A 12,209-nucleotide genomic window follows, 5' to 3' on the forward strand; every position below is an offset into this window, starting at 1 on the left:
ACCTGTTCCATGTACAGAATATCTTTCTCTTAATTGAATATGGTGCTTTTTGGCTATTGTGCTTTGGGGTTCTGATGGTGACCACTTCTTGCCACGTTGTTATGTTGAGAAAGATTTTTGATTATCTTTTGTAGCCTAGTTTAGCATTCTTCTCTTTCTCCCTCCTTCCCTTCATCCATTCTTCACTTCTTTCTACAGCAATTCTTTTTTTTTTTTTTTTTTTTTTTTAAACCAAACTCAGAATGTTTGCTAGTTTTGGGGGCAATTTCTCTAATTCCTCATGTATAGGCTCCCTTCTCTCTCTATGTCTTGTAAGAGCGTAAGATTTTAATTGTTGCTCAGTGTTAGTTTGTATCACCATCCATGTTTCCATTTCAGTGAGACAACATTGATGGATAAGGCCCAGGAAAGAACAACTAACAGTACCATTTCCATAGTAGGCATTGCAAATGATTATTGAATAAATGAACTTATCATGTCTGATACATATACTCTATAGTAAGAGATTATTCCAGACCCTTTGATTTTAAGAAAAAGTGAAAATATCTGGATGATGAAATGTAAGTAGGAGTAGAGGAAGAGAAGACTAGGTGGTGTTTATCTACAAGTGCATGAAATTTAGTTGTTGAGGCAAAAGAATTGGTCAAATAGAAAAGAAAAAGTAAAATATTTAGATATTACATCTAAGTATGACAATCATTAAATGTGTTGAGATACAAACTAACATTTAGCCTGATGTTTCTCAATCTTTTTTTTTTTACCTTTATTGTTCCCCCCCTAAGGAGCCTTTAAGATTGTTTTGTCTCCTCTTGGGAAGCCATCTTGCTCCCATCGAGAATGCATGATTTAGCAGTGTCATTGTGTTAAGGGACCTCTTCTAGCCTCTTCTAGCATGTTTATTTTCTGTTAGCATTCTTTGAAAGTGTTAGATAAAAAACTTGCAGAGCAGATAAGCTAACATAAACTATAAATAACATCTGTGTAGAGTCTTAAAATAGTTTGTGGTTTATCGAGTAGTTTTCTTACTAATGTTTAAATTAATATTAAGTTGAACACAGTAGCCTAATACTGAGGAAAGTTTTGCTATAGCAAAAGTTACAGATAACTTTTGTGAATGGTGTGCTTATCACTGTTAATGATTTGACTTAGTTATGTCTTCAGTTAAATTTTGATAAAAAGAGGCAACAAGGTGAAGTAGAAAGCATAGTCGATTAGATATCAAAGATTAGGTTTTGGTATAATAAAGGATCATGCCATACTGTTTCCATGCTGAGTAGAAGTGAATGCCAGTGGAAGATAGAGGTGGGTGTGAATGGAATGGGGGAGACCAGATAGCCTCACCAGAATAGTGATGTTAGGTAGGTCATTTATGCTTCTCTTTTATTTTTCATTTGAAAACTGAATAAATTTAAGATTACTGTTAACTGTTTACAATTATTTGCCTATTAAAGGAGTCACTTTGGGGTTATCGTATTTAATATGTTCTTCAAGTATATTTCAAATAGAATTAATTCGTCAGGCACCTTTTTGGTAACAGATCAATTTAGTCAATTTCAGTTTGACGTGTCTATAAATTTCAGGATTCACAACTTGTTTCCATTATAGGATAAGGGAAATCATAACTCTGTCGGTAAACCCTCTCCATTTCAGGTATTTAGTCTTCTAAGTCACAGATCTCTTTCCAGATAACTTAAAAAAATTTTTTTTAACATTTATTTATTTTTGAGAGACAGAGACAGAGCATGAACGGGGGAGGGGCAGAGAGAGAGAAGGAGACACAGAATCTGAAGCAGGCTGCAGGCTCTGAGCAAGCTGTCAGCACAGAGCCTGATGTGGGGCTCGAACCCACAAACTGTGAGATCATGACCTGAGCCAAAGTCGGATGCTCAACTGACTGAGCCACCCAGGCGCCCCATCTCTTTCCAGATAAGTTAAAAAAAATTTTTTTTTTCAACGTTTACCTATTTTTGAGAGACAGGAATAGCACGAGTCGGGGAGGGGCAGAGAAAGAGAGGGAGACACAGAATTCAAAGCAGGCTCCAGAGTCAGAGCTGTCAACACAGAGCCCATTGTGGGGCTGGACCTCATGAACTGTGAGATCATGACTTAAGAGCCAAAGTCAGAGAGGCTCACCAGCTGAGCCAAGTAGGTGCCCCTCATTCCAGATAACTTGATCAGACTTTTTTTTTTTAAACAGTGAATGACTGTAAGACCTTCTGTTGTCAAAACAACTTCACACAAGATTTCTATTTAAATATAAAGCTGTGTTATTTACATCTCTCTTCTTATTCAGGCGTATCCCACACTCTGAGCCCTGCAGGTTTTGAGCCTTCTTCATGTCCCCATCATTCCCTTCCCCATCCATTAATGCCTATGCTGCTTTTTCTCTGCACCATTTAGAATTCCTTCTTTGTGTTTTCATTTTCTTTGCAATTTCTCCACATTTTTGTTATCATGGGTCATAATTCCTCCTTTTGCCCTTTCAGTATGGGATGTTTATTTTTCCACACACTACCCAATACTGGCTGTAGGAACTTGGCCCGTATTATTGCTGGCAGATTGTTCTTGTCCTCTCATGAAAACCTCTTCTTTTCTGAGGCCTTTGCCATAAGAACACACTTTGCTCTATTTTGTTGATGGCATCCACTGCTGACCTTCTACCAGATGGCTCCCTGGTATTCTTCAAGAACTTTGACATTTAGGTGATAGCGTTTCTTTCCCGATCACTTTGCACCATCATCTTGGGCAACCCACACATCTAACATTCTGGCTTCACAGTACCTCCTCTTACTCTTTCTCCTACTCTCTACCTTGATCTGTTCTTAGCTATGCCTTGAGCGTAAGTATGAACTGACTATACTCTCTTTTTGGGATGCTCCTATTCTGACCACAACTTCGTATCCTTTGATCTCTCATATAAATTTGCTCTCTAACTTCATTGAGACTACTGTTTTTTTGTTTGTTTGTTTGTTTGCTTTTTGTTTGTTTTCCTTCTATCACCTCCATCCTGACCATGTGTCCAGAATTTCTTTCTCAATATCACTCTTAACAGCCTTGCCCCTGGTTTTCCATTGCAGCTACTCAGAAGATTTCCTGTTAAATCCATTGTCTACTTTTGCCCCTTCCGTACCTAGGTTCACTTGTGATAGTTGAAAAAATTAGTCCTATCACAGATTTATAGTTTTTAGCTCAGCTGGCTTGATAGTGCTTTGGCTTATGCTTTTCTTAGGTTAGCACTACCCCACCCCACCCCACCCCCTGCTTTTTTTTTCTTTCTTTCTTTCTTTTTTTTTTTTTTTTGATGGCTTTGTCAGACCTTTATCTCTCAAACCCTATACCCCAGTTCAGGCCACACATCTATCTCATATATATTTAGGTACGTGCTTGACTTCTACTTTTTAGAAAAAACAGAAGTGATCAGTATAAATGCTTAGTTTCTAGTCTCTTCAACCTGAAAACCTATCTGCAGTAATTTTCATTTGTAGATCCTTTTTTTCTTGCCTCAGTAAGTGTACTTTGTAGTTCATTAGCCTTACCCAGGATACTGTGTCCTAATTTGTTTGGAATCTTAGTCCAACAGTTTTCTCTGGTTGCTTTTTTAAACTGTTTCTCTGCTACCTTCTCATAAATTTGGAAATACATACATTTAGGTGTATACCCTTTTTAGATATAAAGATAGATAAAAGAATATATATGTGTATAAAAGATATATGAAGATCTGTCTACATTTTTTTCTTTAAAAAAAAGCCTCTTGTAGCTTCACCTCTTTTTCTTTTTTTTTTAATTTTTTTTTTTACATTTGTTTATTTTTGAGAAACAGAGTGAGACAAAGCGCGAACAGGGGAGGGGCATAGAGAGAAGGAGACACATCATCCGAAGCAGGCTCCAGGCTTTGAGCAAGCGGTCAGCACAGAGCCTGATGCGGGGCTCGAACCTGCAAACTGTGAGATTATGACCTGAGCCGAAGTCAGACGCTCAACCGACTGAGCCACCCAGGTGCCCCTACTTCACCTACCTGTTTGGGGTGACTATAGACTTTGGTTGCCAAGATAATCTCCGTTTACTCCTGTGTGTTTAGCGTCTTCCTTTACATTTAAAACTCTGCAGTGTATGTGGTGAATTATATGGGCACGTTATTCCTGTCTCTTCCCTTTTCACAGGGAAACCTTTGCAAATAGCACACATACTTACTATCTTAATTGTCTCAGCTCTTTTCCCTGCATTCCATTGCCATTGCTGTGTGATTACCCCCACCCCATCGCACTTTTCCACTGAAAGCGTTCTTGCCAGAGTACCAAAGACCCCCAAATTGACAAATCCCATGGGCACTTTCAGCCTTTATAAATTTGGCTTTTGGTACTGTACAGTATTCCTTTATCTTAATATTCTTGACTTTTTTTTTCCTTTTTTTTTTTTTTTTTTTTTTTAGATCTTCCTTGACTTTCAAAATAACCTCTTACCATGGGTTTTCTCTTTTCTCTCTAGTGGTCTGTCTTTACTGATCTTCCCTGGCTTCTCTGCTTCTTTTCTACCTGTCCTTTAATTATTGCCGTGTCCTAAAATTCTAGTTTATTGGTCCTTCACTTTGTTTTCTCTTTTCAACTAATATGTTCTTCCTGAATAATTTCAGTACCAACACGTGTCAGTAATTCCTTTGTCCAAAACTCTAGTCTCAGCTTTCTTCCTACGCTCCAGACCATTTTTTCATCAGTCTCTTGAACACTTTTCTGCATCTGTGTTTCAGACTCTCCAAACTCAGTCTGTTTATGCCCTTATCCCAAACTTGCTTTCCCCCTGTATTCTCCACCTTGGTTAATGATACCTGTTTTCATCAAATTGGAAACCTGAGAGTCAGCCATCCTCTTTCCTCACTCTTCATATACAGTCTCTCAGGTCATGTCTGTCTCCTAAATAATAACTAACTGTCCCTTTCTTTCTGTCTTCAGTGTTGTTGTTTTGTTGAGTTTATCTTACCTCTAGACCTCCCATTCTAGTCACTTCCCAATGTGATTTTCTGTCAATGTGATTTTCTGAAATGCACAAATGATCTTTTCACCTGTTTGACACCCTTGTTTACTCACTGCCTGAATGATCAGGTTCTTTTGTGTTTCTGTTTCTGTGAAGTGCTTCTGAGTGATCTGGCTCCAGCCTGCCTTTGTAGTTTGCTTGTTGCTTCACTGCACGCTCCTGAGCTACAGTCACTAAGAATTACAACACATGCTGTTTTCTTCTTTCAGTGAAGAGAATGGTTAGCTTTAAGTAGTACTTCCTGCTTAATCTATAGTACAGAATAATCGTTAAGATCCTGTACTCCACAGACATACTACTTGGAATCTAAACCCAGCATTGCTATTTTTAGTAGGTAGCTATGTCATTTTGGGCAAGTTACTTAATCTCTCCCTGCCTTAGTTTTCTTACCTATAAAATAGGAATAGAGTTGTTACGAAGATCAAATGAATTAATGTTGTGAAGATTAAATGAATCAACACATGTAATGCACTTAGAAGTTTGCCTCATAGACTATATCAGATTGATAAATTGATTATTTTTCTATTAGACTATGAACCTTCTCATGGTATAGTTATCTTTTCCTTTCATGCTTAATGAATGCTTTTAAGTCAGTGAAAGAATATATAGATAAAAGAATGTGACAACAGATATATTCCCAGCACCTGGCATTGTGCTTTTAGTGTGGTAAATGTTTAATATCTCTGTTTTAATGAGAAGTCTGTAATGTAAATACATAGTTTGGTTACATACAGTGTTGTTTTTTCTCCCTACAATCCTCTTTAATTTTCAAATTTATTTTTATTATTTTTTAATCCTCTTTTTAAAAATTTACATAAAATGCACATAATTCTAAGTGTATAATGTGATTAATTTTGAAAAATGTATACATATACCTGTTTAACTAAAACCCCAATCAAGATCTAGAATATTTCAGTTACTCCGTAAAGTTCCTTCATGCACTTTTCTAGTCCATTCCCCCTTGCTCCCTCCACCTCTGACCAACCACTGTTTGGGTTTCTCTCAGCATGGATGAGTTTTATCTGTTCTAGAACTACATATACATGAAATTAACAATATGTATGTATGCTTCTGGAGCACCTGGGTGGCTCACTTGGCTCAGGACATGATCTCTTGGCTTGTAAGTTTGCGCCCCATATCGGACTCTATGCTGATTGCTCAGAGCCTGGGGCCTGCTTCAGATTTTGTCTCCTCTCTCTGCCCCTCCCCTGCTCATGCTCTGTCTCTGCTTCTCAAAAATAAATAAATGTTAAAAAACAACAACAACAATATGTATGCTTCTGTGTCTGGATTTTTTCACTTAACAATGTTTTTAGGGTTCATCTATGTTACTGTGTTATCAGTGGCTCATTGCTCATTATTTTGGAGTGGTATTTCATTTTAGAAATGTACATTCTAGGTTGTTTATCCATTCTCCCATTAATGATCATTTAGGCTATTCCCAGTTTTTTTGCTATGATGAATAAAACTGGAGGGGGCATTTCTGGGAACATAAATTTTTATTTCTCTTGTCAAGTACTATGAGAATAATTGCTGGGTCATAGCTGCCAAGTAATTTTACCAAATGGTTGTCTCCTTTTGTGCTCTTACTAACAGTGTATGAGAATTCCAAGTGCTTCGTATTCTTACCATCAACTGGTATATTAGTCCTTTTAATATTAGCTATTTTAGTAGCTGTGGAGGCTTCTAAGTTGCATTTCTCTAATGATTGGTACTGATAGCATCTTTTCCATGTGCTTTTGATCATTCATTATTCACATACATACTTATGTAAAATGCTCCAGTCTTTTGATCCCATTTTAAAATTGGATTATTTTATTGCTTTATAGGAGTTCTTTGTATACAAATCCTTTCCTCAGTTGGGGAAGGAAAAAAAAAAAAAAAAAGGTTAGAGTGGGAGAGAGCCAAAGCATAAGAGACTGTTAAAAACTGAGAACAAACTGAGGGTTGATGGGGGGTGGGAGGGAGGGCAGGGTGGGTGGTGGGTATTGAGGAGGGCACCTTTTGGGATGAGCACTGGGTGTTGTATGGAAACCAATTTGACAGTAAATTTCATATATTAAAAAAAAATAAATAAATAAATAAAAAAAAAAACAAAAAACAAACAAATTCTTTCCTCAGTTATATACATTTGCAATACTTTCTTCCAGTTTATGGCTGGCTTTTTTTTTTTTTAACTCTCTTTTGATATGCAGGTTTTACATTTTGTTTTATCAATCTTTCATTATTTACTTATTTATTTATTTATTCAAGTTTATTTATTTTGAGAGAGAGAGAGAGAGAGCACAAGCGAGGGAGGGGCAGAGAAAAGGAGAGACAGAATCTCAAGCAGGCTCTGCACCATCAGCACACATCCCATTGTAGGGCTCGAACTCAAGAACTGTGAGATTATGACCTGAGCTGAGCTGAGATCAAGAGCTGGATGCTTAACTGACCGGTTTCTTGAGATTATGTTGTTTTACTTATTTAATGTGCTTGGATCTAGGAATTCAAAGATGAGGGGTTCCTGGGTGGCTCAGTAGGTTGTGTCTGACTCTTGGTTTCAGCTCAGGTCATGATCTCATGGTTTTGTGAGTCTGAGCCCCAAGTTGGGCTCTGTGCTGGCAACATGGAGCCTGTTTGGGATTCTTTCCCTCCCTCTGTCTCTGCCGCTCCCCCACTTGTGCTGTCCCTTTCTCTCTCAAAATAAATAAATAAACAAAAAAAACCCCCAAAACTAAACAAAGGTAAGTAAGCTTTCCCTATGGAGATCTCTCTTTCTAGTGGAAGAAAATGTGAACAGATAAAAAGTACAGTGTGGAAAATATTATTAGATTTCTAATCTAAAGTCATTGTAATCTCAGAAGTCAACAGCTAACCCTGCTGGTGGAATTACTAAAGAGCTTCCACAGAGGTGACATTTAAGCTAGATCTTTAAGAATGAGTGGGAGTTTTGCCAAGGTGGTTGAGGATATTTCAGGTGGAGGTAGTAACTCATACAAAGGTATGGAACTGTGAAATTGTGTGGTATGTTTTTGCACCTTTGAGATCATTGTGTTGATATTATGGGTAACATGAAGGAAATCTGGAAAGGTAGATCAGGGCCGGATTTTGGTCATTTTGACATCTAAGCAAAGGAATTTAGATTTTATTCTTTGTGTATCTTGAGATCACAGGGTGTTGGATGAATGAGATGGTGGCCACTGCTCATTCCAGCTCTGTTGGAATACTCTACATCTAGCAAAGCCTAAGTTTTCATTTTCTTCAGAACAGTTCATCCAGATATGCACTTAAAAAAAATGAATATACCTTACTGACTCACATAGCATTTCCTTACTACCACATTCTATCACAGTTTATTGATTGCTTGTTTTGATTTCTTTATTTCATCAGCTATTTATCTGAAGTTACCATGTCCATTTCTTTTTTACTTTGCTCTTGCTGTTTCTTGCTTCCACAGCAGGTTCTTACCTAACTTGCCCTAACCAGTGCTTGGCACTTGGTAGGCACATATTTGTATTGAATAAGTGAATGAACTATTCATTCTAATAGTTAATATCTTAAACCTCTAGTGTCTTAAGTCTAGTATTCTACCCTATAATGATGGTTTTCTAGTCCTTGTCTTCCTGCCTCCCCCCATAGCTCTTCATATTATTTCAGCACTTTGACCTCACTGCCTTCATTTTCTTCTAATCTGTTAGCTTCCCCCCTCCTCACTTTCTTATCTAACGAGCCTAGATTTCACTGTCCATCATTCCAGGTATATTTTTGTCAGTGTTTTGTTCTATCTCCCAGGCTCCCCTTTGTTTTTGTCCTGTCTCCCTATCATAATCCTTGCCTTGGCTCAATCTGATCCAAATTCAAGAATAGGAGTGTTTGTTAGAAAAAATGACTTAACTGTGTAATTGGTGGCAGGTATATATTCATAGTCTTGAACATCATGTAGACTTCTTGAATTTCCCAGAAACCTTATGTTTCCTAGTCATCATAGTTTTCATTCCCACATCACTGTTCTTCTCTATTTTACTCTCTACTTTTCCTGCATTTTACAACTTTTATTTCCCTTCATCTATTTTACAAAGAAATTAGAGCTCTTAGAATGAATTTTCTCAACATGTTACCTTTATATTTACAGTTCTTTCTATATGCATGTCCATCTTTGCCTCCTTTCTTTCCATCCTAGTGCATGGATTATCCTTTCTCCTGTTTGATGTGAATCCTTTCACCTGTAGTCTATATCTATCCAACTCTACTTCTTTGGAGGCTTTGCTGTATCCGTCATCATCTCTCTTCCACTTTATATTCATCGTCATCAGTATGTAAATATGTTCACATGTGTCCTTTTTAATAACAAAAAAGCTGACCCTCCATGATTTCATGTCTTTATTTCCTTGACACTTATCCTAAATTCGGTATTTTCTCTGTTCCTATTCATTCTTCAATCCTCTGCAATCTGTTGAACTTCCTTAGAAGTGTCCTTGCCATGGTCCCCACAGACTTCTTTGTTCTGTAACTAGTGGGTGCTTTTTAGTGACTGCCCTGGTATTTCTTCTTCCTCTCGAAAATGTTCTTTCTAGTTTCCATAAGACCTCTTTCCTCTTACCTATATGTTGGTGTGTATTCTTTTATAGTTTCCTTTGCATAACAGCAAGCCACAGTTTGGTAAATCAGTTTTTTTTTTATTTTTATTAAAAAAATTTTTTTTAACGTTTATTTATTTTTGAAACAATGCGAGAGACAGAGTGCAAGCAGCGGAGGGGCAGACAGAGGGAGACACAGAATCTGAAGCAGGCTCCAGGCTCTGCGCTGTCAGTCCAGAGCCTGATGCCGGGCTCGAACTCATGAACCGTGAGATCATGACCTGAGCCAAAGTCAGATGCTTAACTGACTGAACCACTCAGGCATCCCAGTAAATCAGTTCTTAATACAGATGTTTACTAAGGATTAGACAGGAGAAAATTAAAATTGTATTTACTGTCAAGAATTTGGAATGAAGATATTTTATGTTGCTGGTTATGGGTCATTTAAGATGCATTAAGCGTTATGATTCTCTTAAGGAGGTGAAGGGACCCAGTCACGAGTTGTAACTGATGGATTGTGAGGAATTGACCGTTCATCCTGACATTAAGTAACAACAAACAGCCCCTGGAATAGCAGTTAGCAACTGTCCCATCAGGTGTATTGTATTCAGTTCACTGGACAGGTATCTTTACCATACAGTTCATTGTTTTCTCTTTTTCTCTCTTTTCCCTTATCTACTCATTTCTTTAATCTTTTTAAATTATGACAAAGAATGCATATGTAAACATACATAAACCAAAGAAGTGGCTTTTTTTAATGCTCTAGAGTGAATATTGATGTAAGCACTGTCCAGTCTAAAAATAGAACGTAGTGCCCAGTCTACCTGGTGTGTACCTTTCTGGTTATACCACCACCACCTCCAGCCTTATCCCCAGAGGTAACCACTCTCAAACTTTTGAAGGTATCCCTTCATTTTCCTTATAGTTTTAAAAACTAAATACACATCTGTATGTAAAACTTAACCTGATTTAAACTTTGTGTAAATGGAAAAATACAGTAACTGTGTGTGTGTGTTTTGTGTGAGCATATCATTGTCTAATTTCTTTTACTCAGGGGTGATCTATGTTTTTGTCTATAGTTGAAGTTCATTCATTGTATTTATTGTGTCTGAATATATACATATATTCATAGTCTGAGTATACGATAATATGTTTATCCATTCTACTCTTGATGAACATTTGCATTGTTTCCATAACAGTGCTGTTATGAAGATTATTGTGTAATGGCATGGCACGGAATTGCTAGTAAAACTAAAAATCAGTTTTACTAGATTTTGTCTATCTATTATATATATTTTAAGGGGTGTCTGGGGGCTCGGTTGAGTGTCTAACTCTTGATTTCGACTCAGGTCATGATTTTCTGGTTCTGGGATTGAGCCTTGCATCAGGCTCAGCGCTGAGTGTGAAGCCTGTTTGAGAGTTTCCCTCTTTCTCTGCCCCTCCACTGCTCACACTGTCTCTCTCTCAAAATAAATAAATAAACTTTAAAAACATCAAAAAAGCTTGATTGGAAAGGCTCATCAGAGGAACATGGGAACTAAAGAGTTGGATATAGGAGTTTAGAAAAAGTCTACTTGCCAGGGTGCCTGAGTGGCTCAGTTGGTTAAGTGTCTGACTTGATTTTGGCTTGGGTCATGATCTCACAATTGGTGAGTTTGAGCCCTGTCAGTGTAGAGCCTGCTTGGTATTCTCTTTCTCTCCTCTCTCTCTGCCCCTACCTCCACTTGCGCACATGCTGTCTCTCTCAAAATAAACATAAAATAAAATAAAATAAAATAGTAAAATAAAGTAAAATAAAAAACTGTTCTCTAAGGAAATTGAGCCAGTTTTTATTCACACGAGCTTTATATGAGAATTTCAACTGCATTTGGTCATTCCTTATTTTTTTTTTACTTGTTATTGTTTCTATAAGTAATTAGCTGCTGTTACTTAATCTGAAAACTGTTTCTGTTTTTACATTTATATATAAAGAATCAGAATAAAAGTGTTTAAAAATGTGGGTTAGCATTAAGCCACCTGGGTCCATGCCATGAAACAATTTGTATTTTCATTACATTAAGTGTAGCCATGTATTTTTATTAAGTTAACCATTTTTAGATTCATATGGGATGACTATATTTTATATACACTTCCTAGAACTTTTGTTTTTACTTTTTAATCTAAAATGTCATTGCCGTATGAGTTTTTAGTCCTAAACTAACTGATGGTATTTAATAGAAAGAACTGCTATATATTCTATAGCAATACCACAGCTTAGGGTTTTATTATATAGATTTTATTTCTAGGAATTTATGTGGAGTATTTATTAGAGTAACTAATGGATCTTTATTTTTCTTTGAAGTTGGCCTTTGCCAGAGTTTGATCCAAGCCAAATTCGACTGATTGTGTATCAAGACTGTGAAAGACGAGGGAGAAATGTCTTGTTTGACTCCAGTGTTAAGAGAAAAAATGAGGACATATCAGTATCGGTGAGCATCATTATTGGTTGAAATTTAATGTCACATATTATAATTCAAGAAAGAAGGAGTGAAATTTCAATTATGACACTTTTGTCGTTACAAAACATCTTTATCATATTTTAAAAATTTAGAGCTGTGATTTTGAAACATTTTAAAGGAAAAA

The 12,209-nt window shown here is 36.8% G+C and overlaps 1 protein-coding gene across 3 annotated transcripts in view; it reads left to right on the forward strand.

The window, feature by feature from the left end:
• FNIP1 (folliculin interacting protein 1) overlaps nt 1-12,209 on the forward strand; it is a 153,853-nt gene that overhangs the window by 54,405 nt on the left and 87,239 nt on the right. For all 3 annotated transcript variants that reach the window (XM_019422097.2, XM_019422098.2, XM_019422099.2), the window contains exon 2: nt 11,929-12,055. In XM_019422097.2, coding sequence (XP_019277642.1) covers nt 11,929-12,055 — 127 coding nt within the window. The remainder of the gene's footprint in view (nt 1-11,928; nt 12,056-12,209) is intronic.

Source organism: Panthera pardus, unplaced genomic scaffold, assembly GCF_024362965.1.
Source record: "Panthera pardus isolate Hobbes unplaced genomic scaffold, ASM2436296v1 HiC_scaffold_2, whole genome shotgun sequence".
Taxonomy (NCBI): domain Eukaryota; kingdom Metazoa; phylum Chordata; class Mammalia; order Carnivora; family Felidae; genus Panthera; species Panthera pardus.